Raw genomic sequence first — 15,285 nt, 5'->3', positions numbered from 1 at the left:
TTATTACAACACAATATTTATATTACTACCTATTTATTATAATACAATATTTACTACTTGTAATTGTATTGATTGATTTATTATACATATATTTTTGACGTCCAATCATTCCGAAGTCCATATGGCCACATCCAGTCGGCTCCGTCCATTATATATTACAGGATAATTAATTAAAATAATCCAAAAATGTAAGATATCTACGCATACTTTGTTTAAAGTATAATATGCACTTCATCAACAATTTTGGTATCGTCATTTGTCAGCGCGACAGGGCTAAACATAGACTATACAATAATACTCCAGCAACTTAACACACAGACATTTTGTTTTATCGATGATCATATTATGACGTAATCAGTCGATGATCTATTCATCGTCTCTGAAATCGTAATAATAACCTTATAATTTTTAGATTTCCTAATAAAAGAAAATACTATAAACGCATACCGTTATTTTCTTTTTAAGTATTTATTTTATTTGTTGTTATCGAATTAATTTTCAATGAATAATGAAATCGTAGTATTTTTTGAATAATATGGTATTTTAGTTGCCAAGTATTTTTAAGAAAAAATATAATATCTTTGTTGACAAATCAAATCATATTTTGGTTTCTTTAATTAAAAAATATAAGTACATCCCTATCGAACGTTTCGGTATTACGACTAAGCATTTATCAAATTATACAACGTCCTGGTAAAATTAAGCTCTTAATAAAATCTAAATCTAGAACACAATATTAATAAACTGATTTTGTTTACTAAAATGTGTAAAAAAAAGAAGCTTGAGGAATCTGAAGATCAAAAATTACATTGCGACTTTAATAAATTATGTTTGTTAATAAAACCACCATAGTTTTGTGGAACACACTCCGAGGGTTTTCCTCTATGGTTTTTCTTTTTTTTCTCATGTGACGTCAATAGGCTTACGATGAAAAACTTCACCCTCTGGGCTTTCACATACAGATTTTGTACTTTCATATGCATGTGCAGTTTATCGTGCAGGACTCCAATAGAGTACAGATAAGGACGGTAATGTGGTCTACACGTGCAATGGGTAAGCTGCGCTCGATCTGTTTTTATCTGAACCGTGCTAATATCAGACATGGCACGAGCAACTCCCACGGGAACTACGCGTATGTGTTTATTTTCTTTTCTAATAGTTGAGTTGATAATTTAAAAAAATACATATTTTGTCACCAGTAACTGGATTACCGAACCGTGTCATCTGTCGCTGTGGAGTGTCGACACGACGGGCAACGGCATTGCAGTACATATAGAGTCACGACGTCGCCAAAATGGTACCATTGGACGTAAGTACAATGATAATATAATATAATTACGGTATTGAATTTGTCAAAAATAACATAATTAACTTAAACCTGGCAAAAATACTTCTAAAAAACCGAAAATTGCACTCTGCTGTGCCTACCTATCTATATCTAGAGCGTTTCGAGTGTAACTCGTCGACATTATTGAGTAGGTCACCGTAGTTGATGTCAATTTAAATACAGCCATACATTGCATATTATGAAAAACAATTTATGCTGAGCAGAGACGTTAAGTCAACCTATTTATATTTTATGAATTATTTATATTAATATTGGTTATTTATTTTTCTATAAGTAATATCATAGATTGAACTAATTATTGATAGAAACATCGCATGGTACCTATATTATATTTGTATAATATTATCTTACTAATCGATTCCAACGTACCTTATAAGTTATAATGAAGAGAATAGATTCATGGTATGAGTATCTGAAGATTTGTCTAAATATTTCAAAAATTGTATAGGATATTAATGAAAAGTAATATATTACGTTGTGATGAAAAGTTTTTAAAAAAATGGTTAAAACCATTATTTTTCATGCAAGTATCAAATATTATATGTGTAAAATACAATATTTATCTATTTATAAAATACTTATAGGTCATAAAATGCCCTAGCATTTGGATTTACACAGACATTTACCAAGGCTATTAGCACGGCAAATATCAGATTATAATGAATTACCTATAATATATTATAAGAAAATAAATGATGAAAATCAAATATTAGTCAACAAATCAGTATTGTCTGTTAGTTTCGCATGATACGAAAATAAACTTAACTCAGCTGCAAGATAATGATATTTAACTATAAGAAGTCAAGTTATAATTATAACAATTTGAGTTGAAGAAGCTAATAAGTTAGAAACAAAAATAACTAACCAGTTAAGTTAAAAAGTTTGACAAGTTAATTCCTACATTTGGTATTTTGTATAGCTAGATACATATACTACTTATAGTTTTCAAAATGTTTTTGCTCTTTTTAAAACAATATTCTCAACTTATTTATATACATTTAAAATTTTCTTTTTTTGTTTTTTTTCTATCACAAATGTCGATAACAATAAAATTATTCAGTCGGTCAGAGGTTGAAAATTAAATACGTCGAGATTCTTTATAAGTTGCTATTATAGCTATCTAAGAATATTTAAAGATATCCGCAAATGCACGACTTTTTTATAGACATTTAAATTTTGAAGTTAAAATTTCAATTTTTTTTGCAAAATTAGATGTTGAAATGAAAAATAACGATTTTAGTTAGGTATACCCTATTGTTGTTATTAGTTCAAACTATTATTCGTGTGAACTTCCAAGTTTTAAGTAGGTACATTATTATATTTTACTATACACAATGGTAGTATCAAAACATTTAGATGAATTATTGTAAGCTCTTATTTATTTTAAACTGTGTTGCTAAAATACCACTATACTGATTGATAGACATAGACCGTCTTCCCCTTTAATAATAATTGTTCGTATTTATTAAGTTATTATTAAATTCAAATTTAACATAATATACATTAAAATGACTCTAACCACTTACTCAACTATAAGATACCTCATATAAGTGGCTGTATCATTATAAAATGTATTGCCATTGTATTAAAGAATCATTATTATTATTATTATTATTATTATTATTACTATGTTATTTCATTCTGAATTTCCTAATCAAATATAGACTTAAATGTTGTTCTATCAGTTATCGACATTCGACATTTTTATGGTAACAACACCACCAACTACCACAAATATAATTTATCAAAGTTTTTGGTAGAAATATTAAGTTTACCTTCTATTAGTATAGTAAGATTATACTCATCTAATTTACATTAATTGATGTACAATAGATAATTTGTTTTTTCACTCATACGTTTTGAATATTATATCAAGTTGAAAAAGATCATAACTGCAATATTGTTAAAAACAGTACAATCGTTTTATTCGTAACTACGTAATTCAGAATAATTTTACCAAACAACTATTTAATATAATAGGCATGATATAAGTGTCGATCGATATTACGATTTTTGTTTTCTTATAAAATGCTAATTTAAAGTTCTCGATCAATTTGATGCCTACTCAACTTAAGCATTATAATCGGATTCACTGTTTTTTTTTTTTAATTTCGATAAGTTTGTGTACCCTAGTCATTTTTAAATGCGTTTATTTCACACGATTATTCAGTTACTACAAATTATTACTTATAAATATTTAAATATAATTATCGTCTTGTCGTTGACAATATTTACCGATTACGGTTCCAAATTCCGATAAATTGTTGTCGATTTCCTGTTCTTCATCAGTTGTTAATCATTGTAATATGACTTTCGATGCTTCTCAATAATGACACAATAAATATTTATTAGAAACTTAACGAGACGTTGTGCTATGACGTGTCCGAAATACCAACAATAAATTGTATACAATATTAATTGTATGCGTGTACATTGTTTTAATTATGTCAAGCTAATACACCAATAAACAATATGTATATGCAAATAACAATCGTCGCGAAACGGCGAATATAAACCACATGTGTTTTTTTATAGGTATATACTAATTCATAATAATAATTATTATTTTATCGTACACACGGTTCGCTCACTCGACTGTTCACTGTTACCATTTTGTGCTATTATTAATCATCATATTTCGATAACATTGATCCATTTTAAAGTTGTCGCAGAAAAATGCAATACTGATGGGTTTGTGGTAGGTTGATAGGTGCGCAAAGCGTGTAAACGTCATAATTAATTAATCATCAAACGATTGAGGTACAATTAACAGTTACGATTTATCCACTGTAAAACAGTATACGTATACATGTAACAATATAAAAGTACTAATGTGAAATGTGAATAACTATAATATTATGAAGAAATATAACAGAAACTATAGTATATATTTTATAATATATAATTATATTATACATAGTACCTTTGGGATTATTTTAATTTTAAACCGTATAGGTAGGTTTTCAGGAACTAATGTACAAAAATAACAAAAATTGTTTATTTTTACTCGATTGATTATTTTTAAGTTAAAAAGTCAATATAGTTATTTCAACTATCAATATTAGGCTATTTAGTTATATTCTTAATAGTTAAAAACAAATTTCACTTTTAAACTACTCTTATAACCCTGGACTTTTTTCAGAATATCTAGTACCTATGTATATTATCACAATAATTTTACATCATAATACTGTTGAAAATAGCATGCAATATCATAATGGACCGAATACGTATCGATGGTCTCAACCGGAATTAATTGACCAGACTGAATTTGTCGCCTTTAAAACGTTTCTGTTTCTTTGTGCACTATAGTTCTGCATCGTCGACCCCAGCAAAACGTTTTGGGACGACCCAAAGATGTACTTGGATGACCCCGGTTTGGACACGTTGCTGTCGCTGACCGTCGACGAGCTATTACCATGCAACGGCCAAGAAGGCGAAACCGCAGACGACGACAGCAAAGGGAATTTGCCGGACATTCAACGGCCTTGGCAGGAGGACAGGTCGAGTGACGTTAAACAGGTGTTGGAGTGCACCTATCCGAATTGTGATAAGACTTACTTGAAACCGTCCCACCTCAAGGTAAATTATTGTCCACTAAATTAATTGTAGTGCGACTGATATGCTGTACCAGTAGTTGCAGGGTGCGGTTGAAACGCAAAATAAATCGAAGTTGATACGTACGATAGTTTTTTTGCGGCCAAAATCATGTGAAAGCGTAATAGTCGAACACAACAAAAATAATGTTTTTTCTTCGCAAATGATACGATTGACGTTAACAAGTTGACTGCAGCATAAAAATTTCACTGATTTTGCCACGAACGCCTAGACAATCATAATGTTGTATTATGCACTCTGTGTGTATATAAATCCTGGTGGTGTATCATAAATGGTACACAGATTTTATAAGGAGTTTCTGGCATAGGAAATTCTCAAGATGTAAATAAATAAATAATCTCGAACATTTTTGAGTAGGTATCATAAATTATTATGATGTTCAATACGAAATTGGCAAGTATAAGTAAATAATATCAAGTGTAATAATAATTGAACGTTTGTCGTGTATCGCAAGGCAGTCAACTTATTTCAAGTCGAAGGGGAAGACATTTGTTCATGGATTGTTTTTAACTTAACTACTCTTATGAAATATTATTATCGCTATACAAAACTGAAAAAGTGACATATATTCATTTCTGCCATAAAACGAGATTTCGATTACTGACATATAAACCAACATAAATTGATCGTTTTTTTTTAATATAATTTTTATGCACAGGTAGGTACAGCTGATATTTCATATTATAATGTACATAAATTATTATTAAAAATGAAACATGTAACTTAAAATCTTATCGACTTGTTAATACTCAGCCTTGCCTACATTCACTTACACGAGGATAAGACCGTCCTTAGGCGTTGTTACAATTTTTAAATTCTTGTACTGTATACAAATATATAATATTATCACAATAATATTAAGCTCACATAAGAATTCTAATAAATCCAGTTAAACCTCCTCATAACGAACACTCTATTAGACGAAAATCTCCTTAAAACCGAAAATTACATCAACCTATAATATAGCTTTATTCCGAATATTTTAGTCTCCTTATAAAAGAAGATCTAAATGAAGGAAAATCAGTTTGTAACGAAAGACGTTTTACCATATTAATGTAATATTTATGTTATTTTTCTAAACAGTTTGGTGTTCATTCAAGTTTACTGTTAATAACTCTTATAGTTCAAGAAGTTTAGTAAATTAATTAAGTTTTAATTAAAATAACACGCGTGTTGTAGTGCAGCTCATGTCTTACCCAACATCTGTTATTTTTGTTCACTTTAAAATCGTATACAGAAATCTAATGAAGCCCGCTAAACTTTTTAATTGTCACTCGGAAGTACCTACCCAGATTATGGTCCACCATTCACCGAATTTAATTTTATTGCGATTATTCACATGTAAGTATTATGAGATTTATGGAGAAAATACAATTTTATGTTTTTCTAGTAAAAATGTTGCACCATTTTTGTTATGTTGATCATAATTTTTCAACTTTTAAGTATTAAGAATAATAATTAATAGAATAATACACAGTGAAGTGATTGAAAAATAACAGATCCTACCACTTAGGCATTCCAGTCCCGACTCCTTAAGTGTTATACCATACCACGGCGTACTGTATAGGCAATTTAGGCACGTCCCTGCACCGAGGAACACCAAAATCCTTAGTTGACATTATCAATATTATATTATTGTTATTGATTTATTATATTTTGTAAGGCCATTTCAATTATTCACACATTTGTATAATTACAATAAACTTGGCATGTGTGTGTCTCTTATTTTTTTGTATTGTAAGCTTCAAGTCAGGGCTATGTATACCGATATTGCTTAACTGAGTATAGTTAAGCTGACAGAAAAAGCTTTTTCTTTAAAAAAGTTTAAAGTAAATGGGTAGCTCCTTTTAATTTTACTTACCTAGTCAAGTTGAGGGTTACATGGAAACCACCGATAGATTAAATAACTTAAATTGGGTAGTTTAGTTTTTTAATACCTATGAATTTATGGCCAATACTAAGATACTAAGTAGTTTAAATTAATTAGTAAAATATCATCGGCCGCGGCCAATTACTATTGCAATAATAATAAGTAATAACTTACTTGTGTCGTGGTTTTATGTCATGTCATATGACTATGACGACAATTTACATAATTTGTTTTAAGACTATCGGAAGCCCAAAATCTAAAATCTAAGTGGCGAGCTGGTGTTTTCGACACCCGACATTAAATTGTAAAAAAAAACCAGGTTGTTCCCGAATTCCAGCTGCCGTAATAATAATATAACGATTATTGTCGTATTACAACGACTGCGTTTTCTCGTCCACAGGTGCACATGCGGAGGCATTCGGGCGAGAAGCCTTACGGGTGCATGTGGCCGGGCTGCACATGGCGTTTTTCCCGATCCGACGAGCTGTCCCGGCACTGTCGGTCGCACTCGGGCGTCAAGCCGTACGGGTGCGACGTGTGCGACAAGCGGTTTTCGCGGTCCGACCACCTGTCCAAGCACGCGCGCGTCCACCACAAGCGGATGGCCGCCGCGGCCGCCCGGCTGCAGTGGCCGCAGCAACAGTGCCGGCTGCGCGCCGCGGTACAGCCGACCGCGGCCACCAAGGCGAAGGCCTACGCCGCCTCCACCAGACGTCAGTAACGACGCGATGGCCGTCCGATGAGGTTGTGCCGACGACGCGCCTGCGAATCGAACACTGTAACAGTCCACACAACGCACCTGACGCACATTCCGATGATATTATATACGCGGGGTGATTTACCAGGCTCCATACTCGTTATTTCACCGTTAAATACGAATATATCGAAACTATGATTTTTGGAATATTTAATTCACTGCACGCATAGACCGTCACGGCGGGTCATTTTCAAATAGGCGCTTACAATTTTTATAATATTTTAGGAGATTCCTGTGGCGATTCAGACTTTTCTTATTGTGCATTTTATAGCATAATATTATACATAGTAACTACATAACTTTGTAAAACAATAGAACCGTGTTTCTGTTCAATCAAGACACTTCTTAAATGACATAAAAATATGCTCGTGAATCACTCTGTGTATAACATTTTTCTGCTTCGAGCCACTACCTCAATAATATGAATATCATAATATGTTTTTGACATGTGTCTATAATATATAAATCATCGTGATCTGTGCTAACGTAAATTATATAATAAATGTCAAATACAACCCAAATTATTGATACTTGTGTATTGAACTTTTCAAAGCCGCAAGTATATGCACTTACATTGTTTTATTTTAGAGTAGGCCTACCCATCTCCAAATACAAGCGATCCATGTTTCTGATCCTGTAGGACTGGGGAAAGTAAAGACCGTACTTTTTTTCAAACTCCATCTGCAGAAATGTCATTGAATTGTTTCAAGTGTGAAAAAAAGTCCAGTCTTATGTCTTTCGAAAAAGTCTAGTAAGTATTTATACCGTTCAGTTTGAAACAACAGTCAAACATATCAATAATGGAACACATAATTTGCCAAAATTATTGCAATCAAACAAACTGGGGTATTATATTATTTGGTGCATGTTACCTATCTAAATAATAGTTTGAAATACACTGCAATAATAAGGTCAGTCAATAAACGTCAGTCAATAAACGTTTGAAAATGAAACGTGCACGGTGCCAGGATTATTTTTTCTTGAACGGAAAGCATCTACATAATATGTTAAGCTCTACACAATGTGTTATCTCCATCATGCAGCCCTGATGGCCGAAGAATATTTAATAATAAAAATAATAATTGTTGTAGGTACCTATAATAAGTTACATTTCTTACCAAGTCAATTTCTTCTATTTGTATGTGGTGTTATACTAGTAAGTAATTTAATAAGCTAAACTATATTAAACTTACGAAATCCGCATTCGTCTAATTCAAGATCAATTATATATTTTTAATCAAAAATGTTGTTTCTGCAGTAGGTATACTCTATGGTTTTTATTTGTATCCGACTTTCGTTGAGAATATGAACACAATATTTGTTGATAGGTGTATAATAAAAATTATAAATACATTTCAAGGTTCCAGAGAAAGGATGGAAATTCGTTTGGGATTTTGTCCCTCCAAGCTTGACACCTTCCTGTTAAGAAACACGTTGGAGTTTCAAATAATATAACCTTTCTGTTATTATTAATAACATTTTCCAAGCGATGTACCTTGAGGAAATATGTAAAACAATATAATATCAGGTGGATATTTATAATAATAGTTTAATTGTTATCGTCAAACACACGTCAGAAAAAAAAACACATAACCAATTTCGTAATAACTTTAGTTTTTATTAATTTTTTTGTTGCTTTTATTTTATTTTCACAATCACGCAAATAGTAGTCTTAGTCTATGAAAAAAAACTTAATAATTATAATATAACCTATCCTTAAAATGCAACAACGCCAAAATTTATCAAACCCAATACAAACAAAACAAAAAAAAAAAATGAACAAACGAGACCTACGTTTAAATGAGACATAATATTAAATAGAATTGTTCAATAATATACAAAAAAAAAATGTAATAGTTTAATAAATAAATAAATTAGATAAAAGAAAAAATTAAATAATATGTATAATATTAAATAATATCAATAATAATTCATAATAATCAATTTTTTAACTCGGCGAAATCAGAAAGGAGAAAAAAAATCATACAGGGAGAAATTATTAAACTATACACATAAATATTACGGCAAGACTTAATAACTAAGGCCTTCTACATAACAATGATCAGTCACAATTAATAATACAAGACACCGGGTGATATAAATGAGTTAAGCAGAGAGTACCAGATGTTATGGGCGACTCTTGTTTTTTTCACATTATTTTTATGTTTTCACTATAATTATTATTATTATCTTTTAACGCAACTTTTTACCCACCGATTTTAGGGAGGGGGACCAGCAGTCTCAATCACAACGTACAAACATCTTGTTCGCACATACTTAATATATATTATATTATTATGTACTATATTACTTATTATTTCTCCTTTCGACATTATATTAATATTAATTTTTTCTTTTTAACTTTTATTTCAATACAGGTTTTTTTGTTTATTGAAACTATTATCGTTATCACTAAACTTAAATTTAAATTAAGACGTACGCTTAAAAGCAAAAAAAAAAACCTTAACATGCTAAAGCTAAATTGTTTTTTTTTTTCGGAAACAAAAATAATGACAAGCCATGTTTAAGACAACTTTGGGAAAACGACATTCGAACAATCGTCGTTTTTTATTAATTTTTATTTATCTCTTAATATTATTATAATATTTAGGCTAATCGTGAGCAGCGTACGCGCAGTACGCTGCAGAAAAAAAATGAATTTAATATTAGACTTTTAATTAATGTAAACATAATATCATTATCATTATCATAATAATAACACTTAAAACTTACACACTAAAAATAAGTCGTTACATATTATAACGTTCGAAATGTAATTATATTATTATTAAACGTAGGTAATACGAACTATGTTATGTTATATTATATTATTATTTTGTTAAAATGTTGTACACACATATACACATACGTACATTATAATTTATAATATTATACGCCGAGGTGGTATTATCGACGTTACGTCTCGGTACACATATTATGATAATAACAATTCTATGCCGTCGGCCAAGAGACGTTGAAAAAAAAAGTTATTCAATTAATAAACAGAAAAGAATCTACATACGCAGAATATATAAATTTGATGTGCGGCCACTGTTTAGAAATGCCGAACAACGCAACAGGTTTCATACAATAATATATTATTATAATATACGTATGTAGTATATATCGTACGTGAACCGGAAACGTTTACATACCAAGATTTTGTGACACATTTATTTTTATTTGTATTATTAACTATTCGATTTTATCTTCAATTTAATGTCATATCGATCTACTGTGGTCGTACCTCTACGTTATATCGTGTGAGCGGAAAAACTAGTAGGCACGTAATAAATCTATCGTGAGAAAGTCCGGAACTCGCGGAAAAATATTTACTTTTGTAACGATATTTTCATTTTGTCTTTAGCACAAATAATCATGCGCAAATAGCGTCTTGGGAAGACACCGATGTGCTAAATATCACATTTAAAACTTCATACGTTTTATTCAGACAAAGGCGCTTAGGCGAAACCAAGTCTTATTATTACATTTTTATTATTTTTTTTTTATGGGACAGAATACAAAAATACCCCTGTAAAATTTGAACAGTCGTATGTATGTACAATTTCATTTCATAGTTAATCCAGAAATTCTCTAAGAAAATCGCTTTTCGCACGAAGTAAAGACAATTTTCTAAAAATTGCAAGTTAACAAAAACAAACAATAATAATAAGCTATACTTTGGGTGAAAAACAGTCAAATTAGGATTGAATTACTTCTGCATTACTACGATTATTAAAAGAGGCATTACTATTACAATGGCATCGTCCAAATTTGTTTAAACATTTTTCTTTCGAAACCGTATTTACATATAATTCAATTGCATCATATACATGTTATATATTTATCGAAAATAAAAATAATAATAAAAAACAAAAAAAAAACTACAATTTATATAACTCACGACGAGAAAGAGAAAGAGAACAGAACAAAACAAAAAAAAGCTATATAAACCTAACATATTTTTATCTTTTTATTATTTTTAGTACCGTAATGAAACGAGCATCGAGGCACGGTCTCTGCGGTTTTACTACAATATCTTTGGGATTAATGGAGCATTATTAATGGAATATTATTATTAAAACAATAATCACAATCGTTGGACAATTATTGATTTTTTAAAAATTATTCTTAAATTATATACACCACATAATATTTATTATCAATTATATTATACAAAATTTTATAAATTAAACAAAAATATCGACCTGACTAATGCGTCGTGGGGAGGGATGAGATAGTCGTGGAGAAATAAAAACAAAAGCGTTTTCGTAATTTTATAATATGTTTATGCGAACCATGGTGGTGGTCGTCGTGGTAGAAGACATCGGTGTGACCGGGGGTGGTTGTACGCTCACGACAATTCTAAAAAGCTGACACGATACGAAAAAGCCACAAAATGAAATAAAAATCGTTGTCCATAGTTTATGGTGTTAGGAGAAAGTCGATATTCGTGAACAAGCCCCAACCGAGTTGAAGGAGGGAACCGAATTTGAGAAAATGTCTTATTAACATTACCATTTGTTGCTAATTATTATCGTCGATCGTCGCGGGAAATGATGTTTTTCGATCGAGTAAAATATTCGAAATATTGACGAATGTCATATTTTTATCAATCCAGCCAGTCTAAATACACGCACACACACACGTAACATTCGCAAACATATTATTATTACAACTATATTATCTAATGTTGTCAAAATCATAAAAATTTAGATGAATAACGAAAAAATCACATTATAAAATGTATATAAACTTTTTTATATCTACTATATTATAATGTTATAACCATAGGCCAATTAAAATAGAACGAAATAAATCGTCAATTTTATTATAGAAGATATTTAAAAAAAAAAAAAACAAATAAATAAAATATGAAAATAATAAAAACAAAAATAACTCTTTTCTTTTTTCTTTTAAAAATATGTACCTAAGTCAAGGTAAAAAAATAAACATTCTTTAAATTTCTTTTTTAGATTTAAAATAAAAATTTGAAATGTATCGTTTTAAAGAACATTTTTTTTTCAAACGGTACACAACATTATAGTGACTATTAACCGCTGACATGTACTAACACATGTATCACAGAATTTCAAGGAGACAAATTTACCAAAAAAAAAATTCAGTCGCACGGATACAAAATGGATGGTTATACTACTGGGGGAGGGGTGGGGAGTGGTCGACTAGGCGACAATAAATTACATTTAAACTTATATTATATGCTAAATATCTATATACTTATAAAACAAAAATATTATTGTTAAATTTATCAATAACTTAATGAATATACTTAACCCTAAATACTTTATTTTTTTTTTTTTATTTTTTTTATGTTTGTTATTCACGCAATAATTTCGTCTGTGAATTTAATTCGCAACACGGTTGTTGACTTACCGGATGCGTCAACGGCAATGCGAATTAGGTATTTCGAATTTCATAATATTACCTACCGTATTAAAATTGCATAGTACACTCGGAGGCTTAATTTTTTTTTATTTATTTAATCTTTATGTTTAGTTGCCATGAGTGTAACAGTTATACACTTAAAGGGACAATCCTCAAAATAAAAATAACTTTCAAATTTCAAGAAATAAACGGTATCTCCAACGACGAACAAATTTATAACTCAAAACACTTTTAACTTTATACACAATTTTTTTAAAAAATCGAAAAATTAATTTCAACATAACAAAAAAATAAATAATAATTTCAATGAACATGTTTTAAACAAAAATAATTTAAAATTTACAAAAACAAAAATTCTGAGGACCAAAATTATGGACATTATTGAATGTTGTTTGAAATAATGTTTTTTTTTTTTTTAACTTATTGCTGTAAATTTAACTTAGTCGGCAATATGCCGAATGTCAAATTTAATACATTTATTAATAAGTACATATTTTTTGGACCGTATGAATCTGATACTAACATTTTCGATAATCGTTTTTAAAACAATAATTACACGTATTCTCGTTTCATTATAAAATAAATATCATTCAGTAAATGTTACTGTAATAACTCTAAAAATCGATTAGTAAAAACTGCAAAATTTAGACATAAAACCGTTTTTACGATTTTACGTCTAAACAATGAAGCGATTAAAATGAATTTAATGTTTTTTCAGTAAAAATAACCAAACTCGATGAAATGAATCGCGAAACGATAACACGCGTTGTTCAAAACCATTTCCATGTCAAAATAAACGACATGTTGTCAAGGGTCCGGAAAAACAAATAGCATCGGGCGAAACAATCAATTTGGAATTTACAAAACAAGGCTCCGTAAGACTTGTTTGGAGGGAATGACAAATGAAACAAGTGCCTACTACAATAATGAATTAGAAATAATTACACTACGCAAAAACCGCAATTGAGCTAAATTTGTATTGAACTAAAATTTATGTTTGTCTAAAATATACCGTTAACCTGTTATACTCTGCGCTGATAACGGCGTTTTGAAAATATTTTTTTGCTACGGAGTTCCACAGGTTGACTAATAGTTTCTATAATATTCTTTTATACATTTTCTGGTTAATTATTCACCAAGCTTTAACTATTTTTAGTACTAAACAAATTTAACTAAATTTTGAAATGGCCTAGATAACTAATTAAAAAAAAAAAACATTTAAACAAAAAAAAAAACAGCTTGGGAATTAAGACGGGCGTACCTACTATATTTTATCGGTTTTGGTTGGTTTTGCAATGATATTTTTTTTTTGTTTATTTGTGCGAGTAATGTTGATAGGAGTCGTCGGGTGACGCCGCTGTCGATGGATGTTCTTCGGATGGAATTGGAACCGTGTGAATTATGTTTGGTGCAGTGCTTGTGTAGTACGGATAACCTGGGTGTGGGCCGGCCACGTACTAAAACATGGATACTTGATTAAAAAAAAAAGAGGCGAAAATGAGCAGTTCTTATAATAAATATATACGAAAACGATATTTTATTACATTATCAAGAGATTCTCATTGCGATTAAACAACGATCACCGTCAATCGTCAGCAAAACACTCAATCAATAATGTACACATTACTTGTTAAATTATTGCTAGTTGACGCTGTAATATTATCTTGTATACGTAAAGTAAATTAGTTATACGTACCTACATAAACGGGTACGACTATAATAATAATCGCCATTTACGGAAAGAATAAAAAAAATAATAATGTTACATGATCGTTCAAAATCGCTAAGAATCTACAAGAGTAATGAAATGCCATTAAAGCATAGTAGACTTACTGATCCATTTCCGATCTGCAAAGCAGACATATGTGTGGCGAGTTGCGGTATAACTGAACCGTATTGAACGGATCCAGGATCAGCTTGTTGAATCATCTGACAACATACAGGAGTCTTAAACAAAACATTTATATTTCAAATTAATACGTGTACCCCGTCTCAGTGTGAACAGTGTGGCGCTTAATATAAATACAAAAGTTAGATATAATATATATTCCCGAAGAGTTTATTTAAAATATGTGTCGGACACTTGGCACCGGCCGAAATCGCAGCGATATGTCTGGTTAACCGCCGCAGTGGTGCCAGGCGAAGACTATTATTATATATTATGCTGGTCACGATGATTCCGAAAAAAATGAAATAGAATACGACTGACCGAAATCATATTTCATCATACGTATGTGTAGTTATATCAATTTCATGCAATTGTTTAATGACTATGATGGGAAAAAA

At 30.3% G+C, this 15,285-nt stretch overlaps 2 protein-coding genes across 10 annotated transcripts in view; one reads left to right on the top strand and one right to left on the bottom strand.

Moving 5' to 3' along the window:
• The first annotated feature begins 1,215 nt into the window (after positions 1–1,215).
• On the top strand, positions 1,216–8,553 carry LOC111038872 (Krueppel-like factor 15). The gene is made up of 3 exons (XM_022322133.1): positions 1,216–1,309; positions 4,661–4,930; positions 7,237–8,553. Exons 1-3 carry the CDS (start codon positions 1,295–1,297, stop codon positions 7,555–7,557), a joined length of 606 nt encoding a protein of 201 aa, XP_022177825.1. The 5' UTR covers positions 1,216–1,294; the 3' UTR covers positions 7,558–8,553.
• A 4,333-nt stretch (positions 8,554–12,886) lies between these two features.
• LOC111038847 (protein alan shepard) overlaps positions 12,887–15,285 on the bottom strand; it is a 122,049-nt gene continuing 119,650 nt past the window's right edge. For 6 of the 9 annotated variants that reach the window (XM_022322102.1, XM_022322098.1, XM_022322100.1 and 3 more), the window contains 2 exons: positions 14,833–14,946; positions 12,887–14,456 (listed from right to left, as the gene is read on the bottom strand). In XM_022322102.1, the coding sequence (XP_022177794.1) occupies positions 14,313–14,456; positions 14,833–14,946 (258 nt within the window). In that variant the 3' untranslated portion in view covers positions 12,887–14,312. Of the gene's footprint in view, positions 14,471–14,832; positions 14,947–15,285 lie in introns of all 9 variants that reach the window. The other 3 variants (XM_022322105.1, XM_022322103.1, XM_022322104.1) reach the window with 3 other exon arrangements.

This window comes from Myzus persicae, unplaced genomic scaffold (assembly GCF_001856785.1).
Source record: "Myzus persicae strain clone G006 unplaced genomic scaffold, MPER_G0061.0, whole genome shotgun sequence".
NCBI lineage: Eukaryota > Metazoa > Arthropoda > Insecta > Hemiptera > Aphididae > Myzus > Myzus persicae.
Note: the sequence above shows the minus strand (reverse complement) of the source record. Positions and strands in the feature narration are given on the sequence as shown.

Coding starts and splice junctions, on each gene's coding strand:
- LOC111038872 (XM_022322133.1), top strand. Junction 4,931..7,236: donor TGAAACCGTCCCACCTCAAG/GTAAATTATTGT, acceptor TCTCGTCCACAG/GTGCACATGCGGAGGCATTC.